Source organism: Tachysurus fulvidraco, chromosome 9 (assembly GCF_022655615.1).
Source record: "Tachysurus fulvidraco isolate hzauxx_2018 chromosome 9, HZAU_PFXX_2.0, whole genome shotgun sequence".
NCBI lineage: Eukaryota > Metazoa > Chordata > Actinopteri > Siluriformes > Bagridae > Tachysurus > Tachysurus fulvidraco.
In genome coordinates this window covers 22759826-22782992 of record NC_062526.1, presented here as the reverse complement: position 1 = coordinate 22782992, position 23167 = coordinate 22759826, and the positions used below count along the sequence as shown (strand labels likewise).

The 23167-nt window shown below is 41.9% G+C and overlaps 1 protein-coding gene across 3 annotated transcripts in view; it reads right to left on the bottom strand.

Moving 5' to 3' along the window:
• The window catches only part of rngtt (RNA guanylyltransferase and 5'-phosphatase), a 100633-nt gene that overhangs the window by 71610 nt on the left and 5856 nt on the right, over positions 1-23167 (bottom strand). For all 3 annotated transcript variants that reach the window (XM_047818188.1, XM_047818187.1, XM_027177073.2), the window contains exons 5-8: positions 19307-19382; positions 17660-17909; positions 15093-15202; positions 13732-13833 (exon numbers count right to left, since the gene is read on the bottom strand). In XM_047818188.1, coding sequence (XP_047674144.1) covers positions 13732-13833; positions 15093-15202; positions 17660-17909; positions 19307-19382 — 538 coding nt within the window. The remainder of the gene's footprint in view (positions 1-13731; positions 13834-15092; positions 15203-17659; positions 17910-19306; positions 19383-23167) is intronic.

Here is a 23167-nt window from a genome sequence, read left to right as displayed (position 1 = left end):
TTTTTTTAACATCATTAAGTTAGGTCACCGGACAAGTTGAACCACCCTTGTAACTCTATGTTCTGGTTGCCTGGAAACCTAATTGGCTAGACTAAAAGCAGGAACTTATGCATTTATGTGTGTCAAGCTAGTCAGCTAAGCTAAGCTGAAGCTTTCTTGTGCTAAAGAGAGAGAGAGGGATACGTTATACACTTTGCTGGAGTTTATTTATTTCTTTTGTCTTCAGGTGTTGCAGCCATTAGACGATTTAGACAAATTCGGCATACAAAATCAGCATAAAAGAAATAAATTTCTACCGCAAATGAACCAGAGTCGGTGAGATTATCAAACTTTTCCCTTAATACAGCTAGCCAAGAAATATGCCCCTGTTTTGATGTGTCCATGTTCAGTCTTGAATGTTGGTCATGTCACGATCCACAGTGGTGGTTAATATGAAGCTCATGTTTAAAAAAAAAAAAAAAAAAAAAAAAAAAAAAAATCAGGACTTTAAAAAGTCCTTTAAAAAGTTACCCTATTAGAAGCAATATATTTAATTTCCAAAAAAATCTTGAAAGTAAATGGTGATATCAAACCCATTTCTGCTTTCTGAGATGCCCAAAGTGTTTGTTTATAGCTGGGATTCATTCCAAGTAGCCATTTTGTTAAGCAGTCGAATGAAATTCTATTCGAAATCATCACAAAGCTGCTACTTAAAGTAAACACTTTTTTCCTTCTAATACCTTCAAGTCATCCACCTGATGGAAGTTAATACCTTCAAGTCATCCATATGATCAGAAAAGAATGAAGACGTTGGTTTTTTATATTTGTGAAGTACAACCAGAAAGTCAATTTTGAGAATTAAGCCTTTACATTTAATGACCCAGGATGTTACTCAGTCAGCGAAATCACCATCGATCTAAAACAGTCTGCTGCTTTTGTGCCAAGAAAAACATTTATGCAGCCTCATTTATTATCGTGGACAAAGGCAACAAAGAGGAACAGACAGCATGTCGTTTTCTAGTTATTTGGGGTGTCGGCTACCCAGACGAGTTTTTGCTGCATCGATAGAGCCGTTTTTTTGGGTTCATCTTATTTGCATCTCTGATTAGTTGAAATTAAAATCATTCGAATTTCATGGTGGCTGACTGAATCTGAAAAGTCTTCATCGATGAGCATCCGTCGGGAAATACACCGCTTAGAAGACCAACGCTGGCATAATGTAACATTGAGTCAGAGCCGTAGACCTGATATTTAAAGCATTAATGGCAGAACCGTGAAGGGAAAACATTGCTCGTTTGGATACATGCAAGAATGTGGTGATCTTACCAACAGCGAAGACCACAATGGATCACTGAGGAGAGAATCATGATCAGATCGATAACACTTATTAGAAAGGAGCCATAGAAACAAACAGGACCATAAAATGGAAAAATACTGCACCATGACCTCAGAGGGTTCACCACAAAACACGGACCTCGGAAGCAGAAAAAGCGGGTTATGCTTTGATTAAAACAACATAAAAGCGTTCTAGACAGGTCGAGACGGGTAGAGAATGGCTCCTAGGTGAAACCGTACAAAAGCCTTTAACTGTACCTTCAGGTGTTTGAGTCCTAATGATGAAACATCAATCTGTGGTAACAGACAGCGACACTAACCAATCGCAGGCATCTATGAGGTTATGTATACAGAACAGATCGGGATATCAATCTCCTCAGAGTGTGTTACAACTGCAGAAGGTTGGTTGGTTGGAATCATGTGTTAGGTTTCAACCTCTGCATTTGGTAAAAGTTGTTTGATAAGAATAAAAGAAGAAGCCTTTATTATCGCCACATATAAACTACAGCAAGGTGGAATTCTTTTCTTCACACACCCCAACTGAGGAGGTTGGGGTCAGAGTGCAGGGGCAGCTATGATACATCACTCCTGGACCAGGGAGGGTTGAGGGCCTTGCTCAAGGGCCCAACAGTGGCACCTTGGCTGTGCTGGGCCTTGAACCACGATCCGCCGATCAACAACCCAGAGCCTTAACCAGTTGAGCCACCACTGACCCCATAAGGAAAATCTAGCTAGCTGGAAACGTCGGGCTGATGAACCATCAATCCTCAAGATGTCTTATACAAAGCCTCTCCCTGGGTAGGACAACAATACAATATAATACAAAAGCCTGACATGATCGTGTAGACGTGTGCCAGCTGCACAGTGATGTGCCAACCAAACCGCAGTGAGTTATTTCAATAAACATGAGCTTACATGAGGTTTGTACTAGCGATACTAATGCTATGTTTAAGACGCAAGCTTTTGTCATTTTGTCATGCAGATTTCACATATTCTTGGTCTCTGCTGCTTGTGACACTTAGTTTGTAGAGCACCTTTTTTTTTCCAGGGGAATTACGAGACTCGCAAGCGCTTCAATTGACTGACCATATGCATCCCTCGCATATGACGTATGATTATATAATCCAGAATAATCCTCGTCTACACACAGGTCTGCTTTTTCATAAGATTCTGGCTTAAGATTTCTGCTCCTCTGGCTGTATCCGGAGCCAGGTGGTCTCAGGGGGAAAAGAAAAATGAATGGGTGGGGTGTTTGTCTAGTCTCTTAAAAAACAGTATAATCCATCCTGCTGCTCGAAACTTGAACATCTTTAATTTGTTCATTTTTAAGCAAAAAGCATAATCATCTCTGCCATCCTTCAACTGATCTTCTTCCTTAATGTCCTCGGTTCCTGGAACATTACTATAAATACCGTGATATACCATATCGCATGCAGATGTTTGCTATTCCAAAGGCAGCAACCTGGATAGGATTGCGACCTGATTGGTGCGAAAGAAAATCGATACGCATGTCAGCTGAGGTATGTCGAAGAAGGCGGATAGCTGTTTCCTCTGAGTATGAGATATTACAGCACGACCGGTACTTTGGAACAACGTGGTACTCGTCTTCAAGTGTTTCAGAGGAAGCATGCAAGGTGGGAACTGCAAAATGACCACTAAACTCAGCAGTATCCCAAGGTAGACAAATTATGCGTCCACCTACGCCGAAGCGGTCCCCTCATATTCCTCAGATGAATATACCGGATTCTGTGCTACCATCACAGGTATGATTGCAATCTAGAGGTTCCGGAATGATAGCTTTGTTTTTTAAATACAATTTCATTCTATAAAAATCTAAAAAAGTTATTAAGACTGGAAAAGAAGCCAGAGAGAAACTTTTCAACATTCTCTCAGCATCTGCCATGAAACCACTCTCAGATTTTCTCCCCCTACTAATCACACACATGGGTTTCTTTCAAAGCCTCCCCCCTGTGATCTGGCGGAGGACGGGGGGAAAAAAAAAAAAAAAAGCTGCAGCAGCTGCTCTAAAAGAGGGCTTTTAGAGGGAGTGCAGTTTAGGCCTGTAATCTCATTGCAGCTATTACAGCGAGCACACTGCACTCCACACTTCCACAAAGTTACCCAGAGATCAATATGAGGCGCCGATGTCTAATCCCGTAGTACAGCCAACCCAAACTCTAGCGGCGAGTTGAGACAGATGTGCGGGTCAATGAAGTCAGTTCTACTTACTTGACCTGTTCGTTTGTTTCTTAGCCGAGTGCTAACAGCTGATCTTTAACTCCTGACCCTGACCTGCACGGTCAGTGCACACAGTTCTGATCAACATCCTAGCCAACCGAGCATTGACTACTTGAGCCACCGCAGTCAACACCTAGATACTGGTGCACTAGGTCACAGACTTAGGATAGCATTAGTCAAAAACTCTTGAATTATAGCACAATCTCATAAAACAAACAGGAAAAATAAGCGCTAGTTTATGTATTTCAGGAAGATGTCGGTCTTCACCCATCCTTTGAAGACAGCCGGTGACTCTGCTGTTCGGAAGTTCATTCAGAACAGAACAGAAAAGGATCTTGACGTAAATATCTACTTCGATCGAGCAGTGCTACTGTAGGAGATCTGTGGGAGCGAGGTGCAGGTCCTTTTTTTGGCTTTGTAGGCAAGCATCGGTGTTTTGAATCTGATGTGTGCAGCTTCCGGATGCCAGTGGAGGGAGTGCAGCAGTGGGGTGGTGTGGGAGAACTTCTGCAGGTTGAAAACAAGTCACGCAGCTGCATTTTGAATTATTTGCAAAGTACGAATTACATTCCGTTGTAGATCTGCCAGCAGAGTGTTGCAGCGGTTCAGTCTTGAAATGGCAAAGTTCTAAGTCTTTACTGTCATACACACAGGAGGAAAACAGGTTTCCCTGTACAATGAAATTCAAGAGACTGAACAAGCACCTGAGCAGCCTGTGTGAATCAAAATGGCCAAATACTTTTGATGTTGTAAAGAAGAAACCGACATGAGCGTGTCGCCTTAGCAGTAAGGGGGGAAAAGGACAGCTGATTTCCAGGGGTACCCTTAGACAATGCTACCTTTCTATAATTCATACAGTAGATGCTCGCGAACATCAATATTTTAAGTGATTCGCATCTCATCCTCGAGTTCACTCCAATTTTATTTCCCAAGAAAGTATTATGAATCATTTCATGGTTCCATGAACTACCGCATGGCAAGATGGAATTTCTGGTGATTATGGTGTAGTATCCGGAAGTTTGTTAACAGAAGAAATAATAGTTGGGTGGCAGGATGGTAGTCGAAGGTCATATTGATTCCTTCTTATCTTTGTGACTCAGTACGACAGAATTAACCACGATTACCAATTAACCTCAGTCTCGTCCATCTAGTCGTAACTCTTCTGCATTTTTTGCAATAAATAAATAAACAAATAAATAAACAAATAAATAAATAAATAAATAAATAAACAAACAAACAAACAAACAAATAAATAAATAAATAAATAAATAAAATAAAAGTTTGCCTGAGGCTTGAGATCTAAGCTCACTGTATTACTACATGACATTGTTTCTACATCAGTTGATGTGCTAACTGTGTGCCCAGAGGGAAACAGCCGGCATTTTGAACGTGATGAATTCTACAGCTCCGGAGATTCAGCGTCCCTGCTGGAGGCATAAATAAGCGTCCATGTGGCAATAGCGCTATTCGGCAAAGCAGTTAAACCGGGGGAAAAGTCAGAACTGGGATAATAGTTCTATGAGAAATTACACAAATGAGAATTTTAGTAGGATTTTGGATCTGAAGATGTTAAAAGCAAAACAAAGAGAGAGGCAGATAAATAGGTGTAGAGCCGTGATAGTGTACAAGGTGTTCTCCATCTTACACATAAGGAATAGCAATCAGCTTTCTTTGTTGGCTCCTAAACAAAACAAAACAAAAAAATAAGAGCCATTTAACCATTTTTTTTTACATGTAAAGTTCCAGGGAATTTAGCCTAAAGCACTGCTGCATCAGTCTCTCGAGATGACCCGGGGACTAAACCCCACTGCACTGCAATCAGAAGGTATTTAAATGCCACTGAGAGCAATGCAGGAAAACATTATGCTTCTAAACATTTTCATTATAAATACTGAATTTCCAGGTGGAAATTGTTCTATTCAGATGCTAACAGACAGGTGAGTGTTTAAGGCCCTGATGAGGCGACGCAGCGGGCTCAAAGACGATATCTGATGTGCCAATAGCTTCGAGTCAGGCAGCTGTTGATTCCGAAACTCCCCACAGCAAGGTCCATTGACTATTGAAAGTGCAATCAAATCTGAAAGAGGCGGCACGAGCGGGACAGAGGGGAACCGAATAAGAGCCGCTGCGAAAGCCGGAAAAGGGTATCGACTGATTATTGTTCTTTCTACAATGTGCAGGAAAGAGTTCCATCAATCAGTGAAACTGGGTAGTGTACGAGTAAGCACGGTTAGCCTCTCAGCGACCTTATTTCCTGCCATCACCTCCTGTCAGTTACAGCTTTGTCATGTACTTAATAGGATACGACAGCAGCCGTTGGCACGTCAAACCTCACGGTTAAACAAGTGGACAAAAATAATACGACTAAAATAAAATAAAACAGAATAAAACTGATGAGAATAAATTCTCCTCTAATACAACCAGGAACGTGGCTCGGTTCATGATGATGCGCAACGCTGCAAGACCGTCTGCGGAGACGCAGCTCTGTTTGGTGATCCGACCACCACCATGCTTCGATAGAGCGAAGCATGGGGTTCTTGGGATCGTAGACATTTGTTTCGTGTGAGGCGTAGTAACAGAGATCGTTACTGTGCAGTTCATTGCTTATTGTTCTTTGTGGAACTGTTGCTTGCGAGAGTCAGCTCTTTTCCTGAACATTCCTGATCGCATGTGAAATTGCTCATGGTGCACAGAGCTAATTAGCTGTGATTCTATGAACAGATCTATGGCTTGTGTAGATGAGGGGTGTTTAATGACGTGCTACAGGTACATCTCTTTATCCGATAATGTTATTTCAGAGAACTTAGGACGCTTCTTCACCTTCACCATGATCGCTACTTGTCGCCCAACCCAGGGCAACGTGTTTTAAAAACAGAATGTTTTTCTACAGCATTCGTAACTCGTTTTTTGTCAGGTTGTGTGTTTAAATGTCGTCTCACTGTATTGCTTTTTTAAAATCTATTTTTTGTATTCTATTATTTTACCTGTTTTAATAATTGGTGATCGGTTCTCATAATCTATAGCTCTCTGAATGACTCTTTAAATGAATGAAAGGTACAAAATTATATATATACATCATTATTATATCATTATTATACAGTATGTTACTGTTCTTGCTGTTGTGTTTCTATGTCAGCAACACATGAAACAAACCAGAAAGAAAAAAGATGCTTCCTTTAAAGAGACGTTCACTTATTTATAAGTAAAAACACTAACAGATTAAATCATTCACGTAATTGGCACTCAATACTAAAAACCGTCACGGCGTATAAACCACAAACAGGTTTAAACGCTAAATTATTGCCCTGTACTTAAAGGCCACGCGGACTCAAAAGACTCTGAGGATTTCTGCCTGTCCGCACGAAGCTAGCAGTGTATAATTTAACAGCGTTACAGATGACTTAAGAGGTTGGATTTTATTAATCACTATAATGCATCTGCTCATTAATAGCAAGCAGGGGTGATTAGTGAACAGCACTAATCTCTTCAACAGGAAGCGTATCAGTCTTTGCTAGCTGGAATGTGTGACCTGGGGAGGGAAAGCAGGCCCTAAGGCCGTAGGATCTAATGAAGCTCTGAGTCTCTTGAGCTGCACCGTGATCTTCTATCATTTGTGAATGAGCGACCGGAAAAGGGGGGGGGGGGGGGTGGCAACAATGGTATTCGATATAAAATGGAAGATGCAATCCATGAAGAAAAGGCATATCTATTCAACCTTTTTGAGACTATAGACACTCAAAAATACATTACGTCCTGGCTAACAGTTATTCACCATCGCATCCTGCGCACGCTCCGAATGCAGCCACGCCACAGGTTCATTTCCATAATGCATGGCATAATGTTCTCAAATAGGCCAATTATTTCTCACAATAAGAAAGCCACTTTCCAAAATGGAATAGAGGCCATCTCTCTCTCTCTCTCTCTCTCTCTCTCTCTCTCTCTCTCTCTCTCTCTCTCTCTCTCTCTCTCAGTTTTCCATCATGTAAGAGAGGCGACATTGTTGTCAGTCCGTGGGGAGGAGGCTACAGCTCATTACAGGCTAATCCCACCGCTCGCGACCTCACACTGCAACAGCACGCGTTACTGCAGCTTCGTCCTTGTTCAGGATATTTCCTCAGAACATGTTTTTCTGCAAACACATAAAACCTTCGCCGCCCCGATGGCCAAGAACACATTAGCGGTTTTTCCACCCTATTCACCAACTCTGAATAGAGAGCCTCTAAAGGGCACACTGCTTTACCCATGCTGCTTTTATTCTGCTAATATACCGCTGTTTAAAGCTCTCCTCAAAGCACCAAGCTTTAATGTGCACTGATACCTAACCTTTCTGTTCTGTGTTTCATCTTCATCTCATTTAATAGCGATGTAAACAATATTTATTAAAAAAAAAACAACAATTAATTAATTAATTAATTATGTCTGGAAATACTTTTACTGACACGTAGAGCTGGAATTTAGAGCTGGACGTAATCATGACAAACAACCTTACTGTCTGTTATTTACGGTTGTAAAATAACACGACTTGTTACCATGGCAACATGTTTCTACACGCTCACGTGTTAATTATGTATTGATTAGGACGAGCCCATCCGTTAAGTTGGCTTGAAGACTAAGAGGTGCATTTACTTTTAGTCATCCAGTTGTGCAACTACCTGGCAACTACTTGCAATATCATAGCAACCACCTAGCAATACCCTAGCAACCGAGGAGAATAGCATGACAAAATGTTAACGCTTTAATCTTATAAGATATTTCGACAATTTTATTATTTTTTTCACCATGTAATTTAGCAAGACAGCAACGTTCATAGCAAAGTGTATATTTTACCCCACAGAGAAGACAAAGGGGTGTGTTTAGTATTAGACCGACAGTCGTGCAGATCAACCCATGGGAGCTACAGACCTACAAAAGCATGGTCATTATGGAATAAATGCACTAAACCTTCTTTTTCTTTATTTCTAACAGGTACAGGCTTCAAACTGCAGAAAGAGGAAGAGATTTGTGAAGAGAGGCAGCAGGTGTGATCAGGACAATGTCTAGACAATGTCTGATTTCTATTGTCTCACTGATGCACAAAGGCGTTTCCCAGCAAACAGGAGAGCCAATCACGGCTGATTGTTCGGCTCGGCTCGAGCGGGGCGTCTCCGTCACGCTGGGTCGTGGGGGCAAAGGTTACCTGCAGTCAAACGGCGTGATGGACATCGTCCGTTGTGATCGAGAAAGACTCGATCAGCATGTTGTGATTAGTCCTGTGTCTTTGAAGTCATTGGTCGTTCAGGGTCGGAAGCTTACATGCGGTGAAAATGTAAAGTTAAGAAGAATGTACTGTATTTTGATGCTTTCAGAAAGAAGACAAAAGCATACGGAACGCAATCTCTCTCCAAGCAACAGCAGGGAGGGGGAAATCCATTTAACAACCGGAAGTGAAGTCTTAAGTCTTTTCAGATTCTTGTTTTAAACTCAAGAGAAGATTCCCAACAAGCTAAGAAAAGAATTTTGTAGAATTTTCCTCTCTCGTCTCTGCCCTCGTGTCTTCGCAGCGCAATCGATGTTACTCCATTGCCCATGGTTATTTTTTATCTGTCAATTCAGTGACAGAGATGTCGCAGAGAATGTTAAGATCGACTATGACAGGAGATTTTTTTTTCCTTCAATCATTGCTATTATTAATTTTCTAAAATAATGATTCAGATGATTGTTTTCAGCGCCACGTGTCCGTTTCTGTGGAGTTCTGTCTGATCTTCAGATGTTTCTGTTTCATTGTGGTCAGATGCTGTTTGATCATAATCTCAGGAATGACACGATCGCTGCCATACTGCTATCGGATACATGTCTAGTGGACGTGCAGCAGCAGCAACAGCAGCAGCATGAGGGCTTTGTGGAGTTAAAGAGGCCTCGGTACTTTGTGGGGAGGGATTGAGAGGATGTGAGCTCGACGTTCTCCAGTGCTAATGAGCAACGCCTCACTGGGAACATGTTAAGCACCATTTCGGATCGATCTCAGCGGGGTCGACGTTACACTCCCATTACCTACGGCTTTGTTCTCCTGCCATTGGAGTAGTGATGCCAGCAGTGTGTGTGTGTGTGTGTGTGTGTGTGTGTGTGTGTGTAAGTAAAAAGGAAGACTGTGTGTTGAAGCTGTGTTCTGTCTGTTCGTATAAATGATGCACAATTTTGAAAGCAACACGAAATTACTTATTAAATAAATAAGTTAAACAATACAAACCAGTATATTGTTCATTTTTATTTTATTTAGTCTTTTCCTTCATAATAAATAAATAAATAAATAAATAAATAAATAAATAAATATAGATTCTTTATTACACAATTTCGAGCAATATTCTACTCATCAGAAGCATTATTTATTTATTTTTATAACTGTTTTTATTTCTACTTTTTGTGTCATTATATTATTAATAGGCATTTCTAATAAATAATTCCTTAATTACATTTCTTTATTCTTCTTATTGTTATTCTGGGTTTTTTTTCATTACATTTTATATATTATACATTTCATTGCTTTATCCCTCCTTGACCTTTTTCACGAGCGTTAAACTCTGTCTATTTTAAATGCCATGATCTGTGGAACTCTTCAATGCATCCAGTTAGAAATGTGCATGTTAATTTTTAGTCACGACCGAAGAGATGAATACAGTGTCGTGATTTGCAAATCAAACACGATCCGTTTTTAAAAACGGCCTTTCGCTGGAACGGGATTTGAGATTTTCTCTCTCCCGTCTGACCGACAGCAGTCTGCGCACGCGTGCCGCTCTCGCCAGTGAACGAGCGCACCTATCTGTAAAATTCTCCAAGAGCTGCATCTCATGAAATATTCAGCCGTGTATTAAGGATGGAGCCGAGGGCCAGAATACTAACGCAGACTTCTGAGATCCTCTCATCCTTTCTTTGAAAAAAAAAATAAATAAAAAATAAGATTTAAAATAAATGGAAAATATTAAAATAAAATAAATAACATTTTAAAATATTAAAAATAAATAATATGAATATATATTTTTTAAAAGGAAATAAATAAATAAATGAATGAATGAATGAATGAATGAATGAATGAATGAATATATAAATAAATGGCTTGTAACTGCAAATATAATATAGCGCAAGCCTAGACAGTATGATTGTTGTAGGTTTTGCATGAATAACTGTGCTGCAGAGTCACGCCTCCGGGCGCAGACCTGTATGATTCATCAAAAGCAGGAACATTTTTGACCCCCAGCACCGAGAAGGCAGAGCCGGCAACACGGCGTTGTCGTTATTACAGGATAAAGAAATGATACGCATGCAAGAGAAGAGAGTGAGTTACAGTCGTCTGTGACGAGTGGGAGGGACGTCATGTGAGCTCTTTCCTGTCAATCACAGGGAGATTAGCCAATCACTGGTGTGCTGTATGAGAAAGAGGGCTGAAAGCTCTAAACACATTTATATTTTATTAACTAGCCTGAGCCTGTGCTGTACAGCTGCACTATGGAGGTGTACGATTACTTTTCTCTCTTTCCCTTAAGTCACTTTCTGTCCTTCCATCACTTTGATTCTCCTTCCCTCGCTCATGGTCTTTCCCTCCAGCATTCGCTTTCTCTCCCTCCGTTGCTTACTATTTCTTCTTGCGCCACTTGCTTTCTCTCTCCTTCACCACTTGCTTTTTCCCCTCTCTCTCCTTCCATCTCTCATTTCTTCTCCTTCAATCGCTCACATTTTCTCTCCTAACCCCTGCTTTCTCTTTCCCTCCAGCATTCGCTTTCTCCCTCCTCATTTCACTCTCTCTCTCTCTCTGCACCGCACAGATTCTAACTCATTTGTCTCTCTGTGTCTTTCTGTCCTTCAGTCTGTCAGTGTCTCTATGCATCTGTCTATCTGTTTCCATCTGTGTGTCAGTCTCTGCGTGTCTGTCTATAAATCGTTTTGCATCTCGCTAAATCTTTTTTTATCACTTTATCTCTCTCTTTCTTTCTCTCTCTCTCTGTCTGTCAGCCGCTCTTCTCCTTTTTGCTCTGAAAGCCAGTGCCAGGCTTCAGGTCTCTGATTGTACACATCGACACTCTCAGAGCTAATGAGTGACCATTAGGAAGTGAGGTCCTGTCTGGTCTGTGTGTGTGTGTGTGTGTGTGTGTGTGTGTGTGTGTGTGTGTGTGTGTGTGTGTGTGTGAGAGAGAGAGAGAGACAGCTCCCCACCATTAGGAGCAGGGCTGCTTCATAGCCGCCTAATGAAAGTCTATTCAACGTGCATGATGGACGTCAGCAGGAAGTAGACGAATCAGCGTTCGAGTGTCAACCTTTTTGTGAGTGTTACAGTCTGAGGTTACGGTTTGAACACATGTCCAATGTATCTCTTTATTCTTTAAACAGAGAAAGCAGAAGAGCGAGAGAGATAACACTCTGCACGAGTGAGCAGCATCTTCCACTCCCGGATAGTTTCGTTTAAGCCGAGCACGTCATAAAAATCAGCAGGCAGTGCAAAGCAGTGTTTCTGGATTGAAACAGGACAGGACAATTTCTCTTTGCCAGACTGTCATGAGCCCAAACACTCAAACACAACTGGTGAACCACTTCAGGCTGGAGGAGCTGCACTGACTAAACGCAACATCCAACAAAGGACATAGAAATAAATTTGCAAGTCAAAACATAAGCTCATTCTCAACATTGGAGATATAATGAATGGGCTAAAATTCCAGGGAACGACTTTCCTGCCAAGAAGAAATTAAGGATGAATTATAATTCTGCACCAAAGTGCATTTGCATGGCAAGTGAAATAGGGAAATCATGGGAAAACATGGCACGCAGAGACATAAAATGCTTCTGAAATTGTGTACGCTCACAGTAGCTACAGCATTCAAATTCAGCACCTACTGCATTCGATTCAGAATCGAATGCATTCGATTCAGTAGCTGCTGAACTCGATTCAGTGGTTACTACGCTCGATTTTGCACCACCTCCATTCAACTCCGTATGTAATGCATTTGATTCGTTAGCTACTCCATTCGATTCAGATCCTACTGCATTCGATTCAGCATCTAAATCGCTCGAATTCGGAATCTACTGCATTCGATTCAGTACCACTGCTCAGCCAGTGATACTGTGTATTGAATGAATACATGCATCATGTTGCCATATGAGCTAAGTCATCATAAAACCCACAAATCTAAACAAAAAAAAAGTTTAGTACCGGTAACACACAGCTCTTCTGTGCCAGTCCCGTTGCGTTACGGGATAGCATAGTGTGTGCTGGCTCCATACTGCAGAATCTCAGAGGAAGCAGAAAATCATCTACAGTGTTTCTCACCCTTTGTTTTATAAACACTGAGCTGCTGCTTTTTGCTTTTCACCTACGGTACACTAAAGCAGTTAGGGGTATCTGGAATCAACCACAGAGACATGATAGCAAGCTGTCTTCCCTCAGAGCTGGGGCCTGAGACTGCAATATAACAGAACAACAATACCGGAAACTTTTTACAGCACGGTGTTTGCATGGTCCGTTCTGACTCTGGGGCATGCGGCATGTAATGGCAAAAGAATACAGGGCAGGGTTGCCAGGTCTCAGCACACTGTCCACACCGATTACATTTCAATCACTGCATCAAAAGACTTCAAGCTATCTCGGAGAGTCTACCGTGTCTCTTGGTGCATCCCAAATCGCATAATTTATGCACTATTCCACACCACTGTATAAATAGCATAGTATAAGTATACCATAATGTAAATAGTATTTACAGTTAAAAGTAAAAAGATGCAGTGTACTTAATGTTCCCAGATAATCCCCGAAGGGGGGAAAATAAACCAACTGTGGAATGTTAGCCACTTCATGCACTCGAAATTCGCAGCTTAGGAAATGTAAGGGGGCGGGGCTACCGGGGGTGAGAATGGATGAGTATGGATTTTAATCAAGAACATTCTGGTGAGCAAAATGTCTTACTAACATCTTTTAAGTAACCCCACGTTGGGTGGTTTATTTTTCAACGATTGTAAAATTCACCGTATTCTGCTAAAACTAGCGATGCCGCTTTACGTGCATCTGATATTGTCGTTTGCCATCGACTGGAAAATTCTGCAGCAGAATGTCTTGGAGTCAGATTGAAAGTGCTGCTGTGTTCAGTTCCATCCGAAGTGACTAGAAGAGTCGTGTGTGTGTGTGTGTGTGTGTGTGTGTGTGTGGGTGTATAAGCAGCTCACCGTGTTCCATCTGCCTTCCAGCTGACCTTGTAGCCATTCTGCTCCAACAGATGAATGTTGCGCCTATCCATGGACACAGGCTGAGCTCCAGGGAAGCCAGTCCTGACACACACACACACACACACACACACACACACACACTTACTTTATTATATTTCCATTCCTTTTTACCAAACACATTAACAGTTTCTTAAGGCTGAGCTGTACATGTTCCTAAAATATGTTCCTCACATCATTTTTTCTTCTCTTTTCATATCTGGCTGCAGATCTCGAGTATCATTTTGCAGCAGCCCGATTTGTAGCATCTCAGAAGACATTCACTTAAATAAAAGTATGAGATGCAGATTCTATTACATAACTGAAGTGATGGTGATGAAACGCTGCCCCTGAATCGACCCTTAAAACTTTTTCCCCCCCCAAATACTACCTCTAATTTCTACCTCTAACCGAGTCTCAATACTGCTCTTAATTCCACCAGGAGAAAGTGTTTAACTGATACTGCATGCACTTTGGGGACTGTTTTTTTTTTTTTTACACTGCTCCGCTAGCTCAAGAAAAGTGGACACCTGACCGAGGCACGGTTACTTCAGGACTCCGGGAAAGCTGATGAGTTTGAGGCGGTGGAGAAATATTTGTCCCTATTGTTCACCTCTCTAAATTAATCAAGAAGAACTCGGGAGACAGGCTGGGAGACGAGCCGTTCTTATTCCACAAAAGAGCTGTCATTTCTTAAGCCTCCACTAAAACTTTTAGACAGTTCGCGAGGCGTTTCTGTGGGACGGAATGAGAAAGGGAGCTATTTGTGGTTGTACGGTGCGTGGCACTGAACTTCACACTGATGCACGGCTGCCACAACCCCATCAGGCCCTATAGAGACATGACAGGGAGGCTTTCCCTGTTGAAAACGTGTCACTCAGGACAGAAATCTGAATGTAAAACAAGGTGGGTCTGATGGACGGCTTTACACACGGCTATTTAAGTTCACAGGAAATCCGTTCTTGTGTCCGACTATTAACATAAACGGCGTCTTCGTTCGACAGCATCGACCTTATATGTCGCTCCAAATGATCTGAGATCTACTTTTCTAAGTAAGTGCATTTCCACTCCTACAACAAATGGCTACAAATGTGAAAAGCAGGGGTTATAAATCTCTAGTTTTATGCTTTTAAAAGTATTATTAATAAGGGTATGAAGGATGTGTGGAATATCCGTATGGTATGATTATTTAAAACACTGATGTCTAATTCATTTGCATGTGTATAATTTGGCTTGTGTTTCTGGTATTGATGTTGTAATTATCTGTGGGAACTAGTTGTGTTTGCCGTTTCTCCTCAGACGAATGTTTGGATGTGAAGACTCACTTTTCCCACTCGGAGAACTCCTGACATTTCCGCTGAACCTGACCCAGTTTGGGCTGAGTGGTCAACTGAGTCACTCCTTTCACGGAGACGCCTTCCAGAAACACAGCACCCTGAGAGAGAGAGAGAGAGAGAGAGAGAGAGAGAGAGAGAGAGAGAGAGAGAGAGAGAGAGAGAGAGATAAGAAGGAGTGTGAAGGATAAGAGGGGGGGGGTTATCCCTGTGTAGAAGAGGCATGAGAAAAACTGAGTGCTGGTGTCGTGAGGAGAGAGAGAGATGCGAGAGAGAGAGAGAGAGAGAGATGAGGAGAGAGAGAGACGAGAGAGAGAAGAGAGAGGAGTGAGCGAGAGCGAGAGAGAGAGAACAGTGAGAGGACATGAGACAGAGAGACAGAGAGAGAGAGAGAGAGAGAGAGAGAGAGAAGGATAAGAAGGAGAGTGAAGGATAGGAAAGAGAGAGAGGAAAGGGAGAGAGAGAGAAGGATGAGAAAAATGAGTGAGAGAGAGAGAGAGAGAAGGATAAGAAGGAGAGTGAAGGATAGGAAAGAGAGAGAGGAAAGGGAGAGAGAGAGAAGGATGAGAAAAATGAGTGAGAGAGAGAGAAGGATAAGAAGGAGAGTGAAGGATAAGAAAGAGAGAGAGGAAAGGGAGAGAGAGAGAGAGAGAGAGAGAGAGAGAGAGAGAGAGAGAGAAGTATGAGAAAAGAGTGTGAGAGAGAGAGAGAGAGAGAGAGAGAGAGAGAGAGAGAGAGAGAGAGAGAGAGAGAAGGATGAGAAATGAGTGAGAGAGAGAGAGAGAGAGAGAGGAAAGAAAGTGGAAAGAGAAATAGGGGAAGAGAGGAAGGAGAAAAGGGGGGAGGAGAGGGGGAAGGTAAGAATGGGGAGAGTGAATGAGAGAGAGTAAGAGGAGAACGAGAAGAGAAAAAGAGAGCGGAGGTGAAAAGTTAGAGAGAAGAAGGATGAGAAAAGCAGAGAGCGAGGAGGTGGGGTGAGGGGAGAGACAGGGGGGTGTTGTAACACTGTCAAGTGGGGCAAATAAAAGATTACAAACACGTCGCAGTCTCAGTCCTGATCATTTCCTGCTTTAGGCTGAAATACCATCTTTTGTGAGCTTGATTTTTTTTTAACAGCTTAAAAATTTCAATTAAGCCCCAGATTTTATTTCCTTGAATAAAAAAAAAATAATAATATTCTCAGTAAAACAATTCTCTATAGCATGCCATGACCTGGGGATGATCCCTTTCGTCTGAAAAACTGCAACTGACGAGGAGGATAATCCCTTTATGTGGGTGAAAAACCGAGGCGAAGAGCTTCACTATCAAAGCAAAACATATGCACAAGCAACCAGTGCACGGGGTTTAGATCGTAACCACCTCCAGCTCTCTCTTGAAAGCAGAAGAAATGCTTTAAAAGAAAAAAAAAAACCCTCAAATTCAGTCTTGTTTAAAAGTTAAACTTAAGGCTTGCTTTGTTTTTCTATACCTTCCAGCTGATTGCAGCAGGAGAAAAAAAAAAGAGAAAAGAGAAAAACTACAATACTCTTTCTTGACCTGTCAATCACAGCGACCCTAGCCAATCGTAGGCGTCTGTGAGCTTGTGTATGCGGAAGAGGGCAAACCGAACTCTACAGCTTCTCCTCAGATGTTTCATCAACTCCAGTAAATGTAAACTGACCAAAAAAAAAAAAAAAAAGAAGAAAGAAAGAAAGAAAGAAATCTTAACCCAGATCAGAGCCAGGAGCCACGTGGCTGTCACAACCTCCTACACACCATGCTGACATGCCACTTTAACTTCTCCAAGTGCATGTGCCAAGCAGGGAGAGGAAATGACTCGGGCTAATCAGCAGCTAAGAAGTCCCTGTGGATGAGAAAAATAATAAAATAACCTGAGTCATGCTTGATTGGCTTTCTGAAGCCTTCGACAGCCAGGGATATACGGTGTCGTGATTTCGATGCGGGAACTGAGGGGGACATCCTCGCTAATTTTTCTCCGTCAAACGAGACGGCTGCAGGAAGCTGCTGCAATTATCTCCCATGGTGAAGTCTTCGTTACAGTCCTGAGGAACTGGATGGGAATAAAAACCCTCGCTTGTTTCTTGGGATCGGGGCATCGAGATGAGTCGAGAAAGGAAAGGAATGTGGAACTCGAGTCTCAATTTTTAGAAAGCTGTTTGGAAAGTGGAGCTTTAAAGCAGCTGGACTTCCTGTCATGTGCTACAGTGGATAGAAAAAGTCTACACACCGTGTATACAGCTTTTGGATATATATGATAATCTGGTTAATTTGTTTTTGCATCATACCCACTGTATGTGCCCTCACTCCAGCTCTCTCTCCTGTGATTGGCTGCTGGGCGTCTCCGTGCGGCTCAACTTCCCATGAGGCTCGTTGGGACGACTCGACGACATCGTCTGTATGAGTGTCGTACTTACAAAACAGGGCTAGATCCAGTTATAAATGAGCCCCTCAGTTCCTACCTGCTCGCTCTACCCACTTTATAAAGATCAAACCAGATCAAAACTGTGACGAGACCCAGACGCAATTAATTCATGAATAAACATTAAAAAAAGTCCCACCAGTTTTAGTTTTTCTCGCTTCTTCTTGCTCGGGTTGGAGCCTGACGAGCTCGGCCCGGAGTCCTGACCGATCACGTTGCCGTCGTCGTCGGCGTCGTCGTTGCCGTCTTCGAAGCACCAATCGGGAAGCTCTGGGGCAGCAGGAGTGTCGTCTACGTCGCCATAGTGACGGAAAAGTTCTTTCAGGTAGTCTTCTTTGTAGATGCCAGGCGCGCGAGCGTGAGCAAATGCAGCCGTCGCGGCTTCGATGCTACAAAGAGAAACGGAGAGATGTGGAGTTACCCGCGAGTGCCTGACACACATGAACCAGATTTTATGATCTTTAAAGTTTTAATTATGAACCATCACATACACGGATATGTTTTAAGCCTCAACCAAAAGACCATGATGTACTGCTGTGTGATGAAATAATAATACACAAAATTCACACTCCTGTGTAATAAAAGATGTAATACAGCGAATACAGGGATATATTCTACATGTTAGATACTGGCACAAACAGTGAGGTAAACATTACGGTTATGTTCGTGTTACTTTTACATTCCAACGGTGTACATTTCTAAATTATTGCTGGGATTTTATCTGCCTTTATTAAGTGACATGTCTTAGGTTTCCCTCGTTGTCTTTAATACCTTCCGTGCAGTTATTTCCCCCCACCCCCAAATATCAATCGATCTCAGATTTCAACTGAATCTTCTGGAACAATTCGTGCCCTGGATTAGTGTGAAAGATTTGACGTGTAGAAAACAAACAGATCTGCCACGTTATGGCGGCAAATCCGATTTGTCTCACTTTGACCTGTGGATGTGAACACAAGCCTGTAAGATTCCCATCAAGCGGTGACCTTCTCCGTGCCACTCTCAGCTCTCTCTCTCTCCAATCCTACATTCATCAGCCTCTCACGGGCGGCGATGAATAATTCAGGATGTGCCGCGAAGGCCTTGGAGAATCTCCCCATTACTTCTTCCTCTACAGAGAGCAGCGCTTCCGTGTGACTGATTTTAAGGATACGCATTACATCTACAGGATCTCGTGCTGTGAAGTGTCTATCAGCTAGCAGACTCAGGGGGGCAAAAATATACAGAACTGATTTGAGGAATTGATTTTCAACAGGAAAATCCTGACCTTCATGTCCTGCACCGGTCATCCTGTATAAAGCTGCCAAGCAAAGCAGTGACCATAGGTGACTTTTACATCATGTATTATAATGTTTAATCTTGCTTTTGCTTATATTTAAGAATTCTCCTTTTCTTGCTTGAACGTATGCAGGGTTTATCTGCTCGGGTCCTCTGCAATGAACAGATTTCTTCCACAGGTTTGTTTGTGATATCTATAGAGATTTATGAAGTAGCGAAACAGGTATTGTGTTTCCACACGAGGAAGACGCGACCATAGTCTCGTCCATATTCGCGTTCGTCTGAAGACATGGAAAAACTTGAGCGCCGCTTCACAGACGTTAAGTATTTTAAAGCGAACGGCCGCTTCGTACTGGGCATTTTCGCCGATGATGCGATATAGCGAGGACGGAGAGGACGTATTAATCTTTTAGCGTTTCTATTTTAGGCCTGTTTATGAATTTATGGCCGAATGACGCAAGTAAACAAGCACAACCCACACACACACACACACACACACACCACCTCTCACCTCCAGTCCATTTTCTCCACCAGGTAGCTGCAGATCAAAAAGCCTGTCCGGTTAAAGCCGTGAGTGCAGTGGACACCTGTAAGGGGGGATGGAAAGAGACAGAACACACAGAGTGATACACGGCTCATCGTCTCTCATCCATCATTTTCTTTGTCTGTCTGTATGCTTTCCGTATCAACTGGTGTGTGTGAGGTTTCTGCTTAATCAAACACAACCCTCAAGACTGCCCGGTGTGATGGATGTAGTGCGTTCAGTTCAGGCTGTGTGTGTTACACTGAATTCTGTTGATCAAAGACTACACTGGCTGCCACACTCTAGGGCACCCCTTCAGTCCTCCATGGCTGGTCTGTAATCCGTTTTCCTTTTCCTCGTTCTCTTCCTCCCCCAACGCTTTACATGACTCGCTAACAAAGCCTTTCCTTTTCGCTTTCACACTCTCGAACGTGACCTCCGTGCCTTTGTCTCTCCAGCTCGGGCTCATTCATTCACACCTCATCTCTCTCTCTCTCTCTCTCTCGTTAATTCCCTCTCTACTCGCTCACCCTCTCAGTCGCTGATGGAGTTCCTGCCCTCTGAGGGAAATGCACACATTCTCACCTATTCATTAGGAAAGCAAAGCTCGGGCTTCCTGGCCCGTAGTACTGCCACATTAAAAGCTTGTCGCGCAAAATGTTTGAACTGTTGCATCACTAACTATTTTTCTCCGCAATAATTGTTACCATGACACAAAAGGATGTTCGTGCAAAATATTTACTACGCCCTGAACGACCGACTTCCTACTAATCTAACATAAAGAATGAAATCGAATTAAATCGGTCCGTATAGCTAACGTTAAATAGTTATATGTTATTAACTAGTAACTCTGTCTATCCTGTCGATCACAACGACTCTAACCGATCGTAGCGCTTTCCTCCGAGTGTGTTACGTTGCCCTGTGATGCGTGAACATTTACGTGATGTTTTTCCGTCACGTTTGATTTCTGACCGTGTTTAAACTCCTTCTACAGAGTGTGCATGAGTGTGGGAGAACATTAATGGAGAAAAATTATGAATAAATGCATCAAAGGTCTTGGGACTTCCTTTTAGCCTGGAGTGAGAAAAAAAAACCTGATGGATTGCTTGATTAAGGGCAAAGAGCGAGCGCAAAGTTTAATGCCTAATTTAACAGGGTAGGTGGAGGAATCTTTAATAAACGTAACTAATGTCAGCAGACGTTCCGACCGGCGCGGTTTAAAATTAGCACTAACCCGGTCTTCTGTTTAACGACGCATCGGATGCACGGTCACGTGCTTTGAACAGTGAAGCAATGAAAGTCCGTGACCTAAAAGGGACTGGATTAACGTTGGCGTCTTCATCCAGAACAGTGTTGCAAGCATCCCTTCTCGCCTGAACAACCCCCTTCCACCTCGTTAGAGTGACAGATAGTGTCGTCTGGTTCTCAGGTCCTCAGAGATGGGGTTTCGGCCCTTATCATGCCCACTCATGCCCCTCTCATCCTGCTGATCGTTGCTCCCCTTCCCTGAGCCCCAGGGAGGTCGTTTCCAAGGCAGCATCAATAAGCCTCTCACCGCAGCTATGACAATATAATTCATGGATTCCTGCTACTGGGAGATATGCATTGAAGATTTGTCTGAACCTCAAGAGCGCCTCTTATAGGACATATGACAGAACTACACATCAAGGAACAATCGGATAGGGAGTGGAAACAAAATAGTATATATTATAAAAAAAAATAGTGTCTTATAGGTCTTGTGGAGAAGCCCAAAATCTTTATTGATTATGTAGCACTAATCACTCAGGAGTTTAACTTTTTTTCTTAAATTTATCATCAGAAAATGATGGTTTCTGTCTTGAAAACATCATGATACTGGTAGGGAACCCAAAAAAAAAAAAAAAAAAAAAGCCTAACGATCTTGTCCATCGTTCCTCAGGAAAGCAAGCGGAAATGACGGACATGGCCGTAGTGGTTCCCGACTCCCTGACCATGGATTTATTAAAATACAAGAACAGCAACAGAAATGTTTGTTTTCTACCAGCTAATATAGCGACTGCTGTATTAATTGCAACATATTCGAAAATGAAAAATGCAATTTTCAGATCGTCGATGCCTAGAATTGCACACGAGTGAAACACATGAGTGTCGCATCAGTACAAACCAAAATACTGTTTAAAAAAAAATAAAAAATGGGCGGAGCTTTAAAATGATATTACTTAACACCAACTGCTTATTAAAAATGAATGAAAAATGAAACTGACGTTTTGGTGTATAACTCCGTACATTTCTATGTATTTATGCTTGTATAGTGTCGGTATGTGGTCGGGTAAATCTTTTAAATTTGACCGTACAGAATGTATTATGTATTTTTCCCTGTCACCCCTCACTCACAACCCACAGTTTGTATCGGTGCATGATGCCACATGGACTGTTACACTTCTGCTGCATCGTCAAACAGCATGCGCTCCTGCTCGAGTAGATTGGTGATTCTGTTGCTCTCGGTTTGGGGTGTGAGTTAAAACACCAGGGGTCAGAGCACAGGGTCAGAAGTGATACAGCACCCCTAGAGCAGAGAGGGTTAAGGGCCTTGCTCAAGGGCCCAACAGTGGCAGCGTGGCAGTTCTGGGGCTTGACCCCTGATCCTCTGCTCAACAACCCAGAGCTTTAACGGCTTGATCGATTAATAAAGACGTCCCTATTTATTCAAATCGAGAGTGTTAATTGTGTTGATGATACGACAAAGTATTCTCTAAAGAAGTGATTCTCATTCTCACCACATGGACAACCTGGAGATACTTTGGAGCCATTTAGAAACATAAAGATGGCTTTGGACTGAAATTGCCACAGTTTTGAACTCAAGCCTCCGTCAGTGAACAATTCAACAAAACAGACTCCGTGTTGAATCTAAAAAAAGAATGTCCTGGTTACAGAATCGCACTTTTTCTACTCAGTTATGAAGGGAAATGATTCATAATCACACTATCTGGTGTCAGATGAGGATAAGGTTTGGTTTTGGTTCGCGAGGTTTCTTCTTCATCTCGTCTCAGAGGAGGTCCCCCCCCGCCTCGTCGCCGTCACCTCTGGCTTTTGGAAAAGATTTCGTTTTTCCCTGAATTTAAACATTGCTCCAAAACTGCTTTGTGACACTGCCCATGTGTCCAATATGTACAAATAGGATTCGATTAATTTTTTTTAAAAGGAGTCTTAACCAAGTTTTCCACTATGGGAATGTTTTATATCTGGGCGAAAAATAGGAGCGATAAATCGTAAAATAAAATAATAATAATTTTAAATATACATACATTATATATATATATATATATATATATATATATATATATATATATACACACACACACACACACACACAATTAATAACAAAACAATAATATAAAAAATATATATAATGATAAAATAAATAAATAAACAAACAAGCAAGCAAACAAACAGCTAAATAAATAAAATAGTTGCCGCAGAATTACTTTAAGAACATAATAAATAATTTATTCATATTAAATAGTATTTAAAAAATATTATAACACATTATTAAAGCTACATATTCACGAGAGTAGCAGGAACTCAACTCCTGAGCGTTGATGTATTCCCTAAAATGATATATTTCCGAATCCTAGACGAGGAATGTGATAGTTTGTAAGACTTGATATTCGAATACATTCTCTGCAGAGTTATGAGTCATCGAATTAAACATGAATGCTACATCTTTCCGAATGCCTTCCGCTAGAATCGTTTCCTCTACCTGTGTGGAAATTATAATCATCTCACTTCATGTCACTTCAATTATAAAAAAAAATATATTCTTTATCAGAAAATATTATGCCTGATGCACAGATCTTAATTTAATGTGAC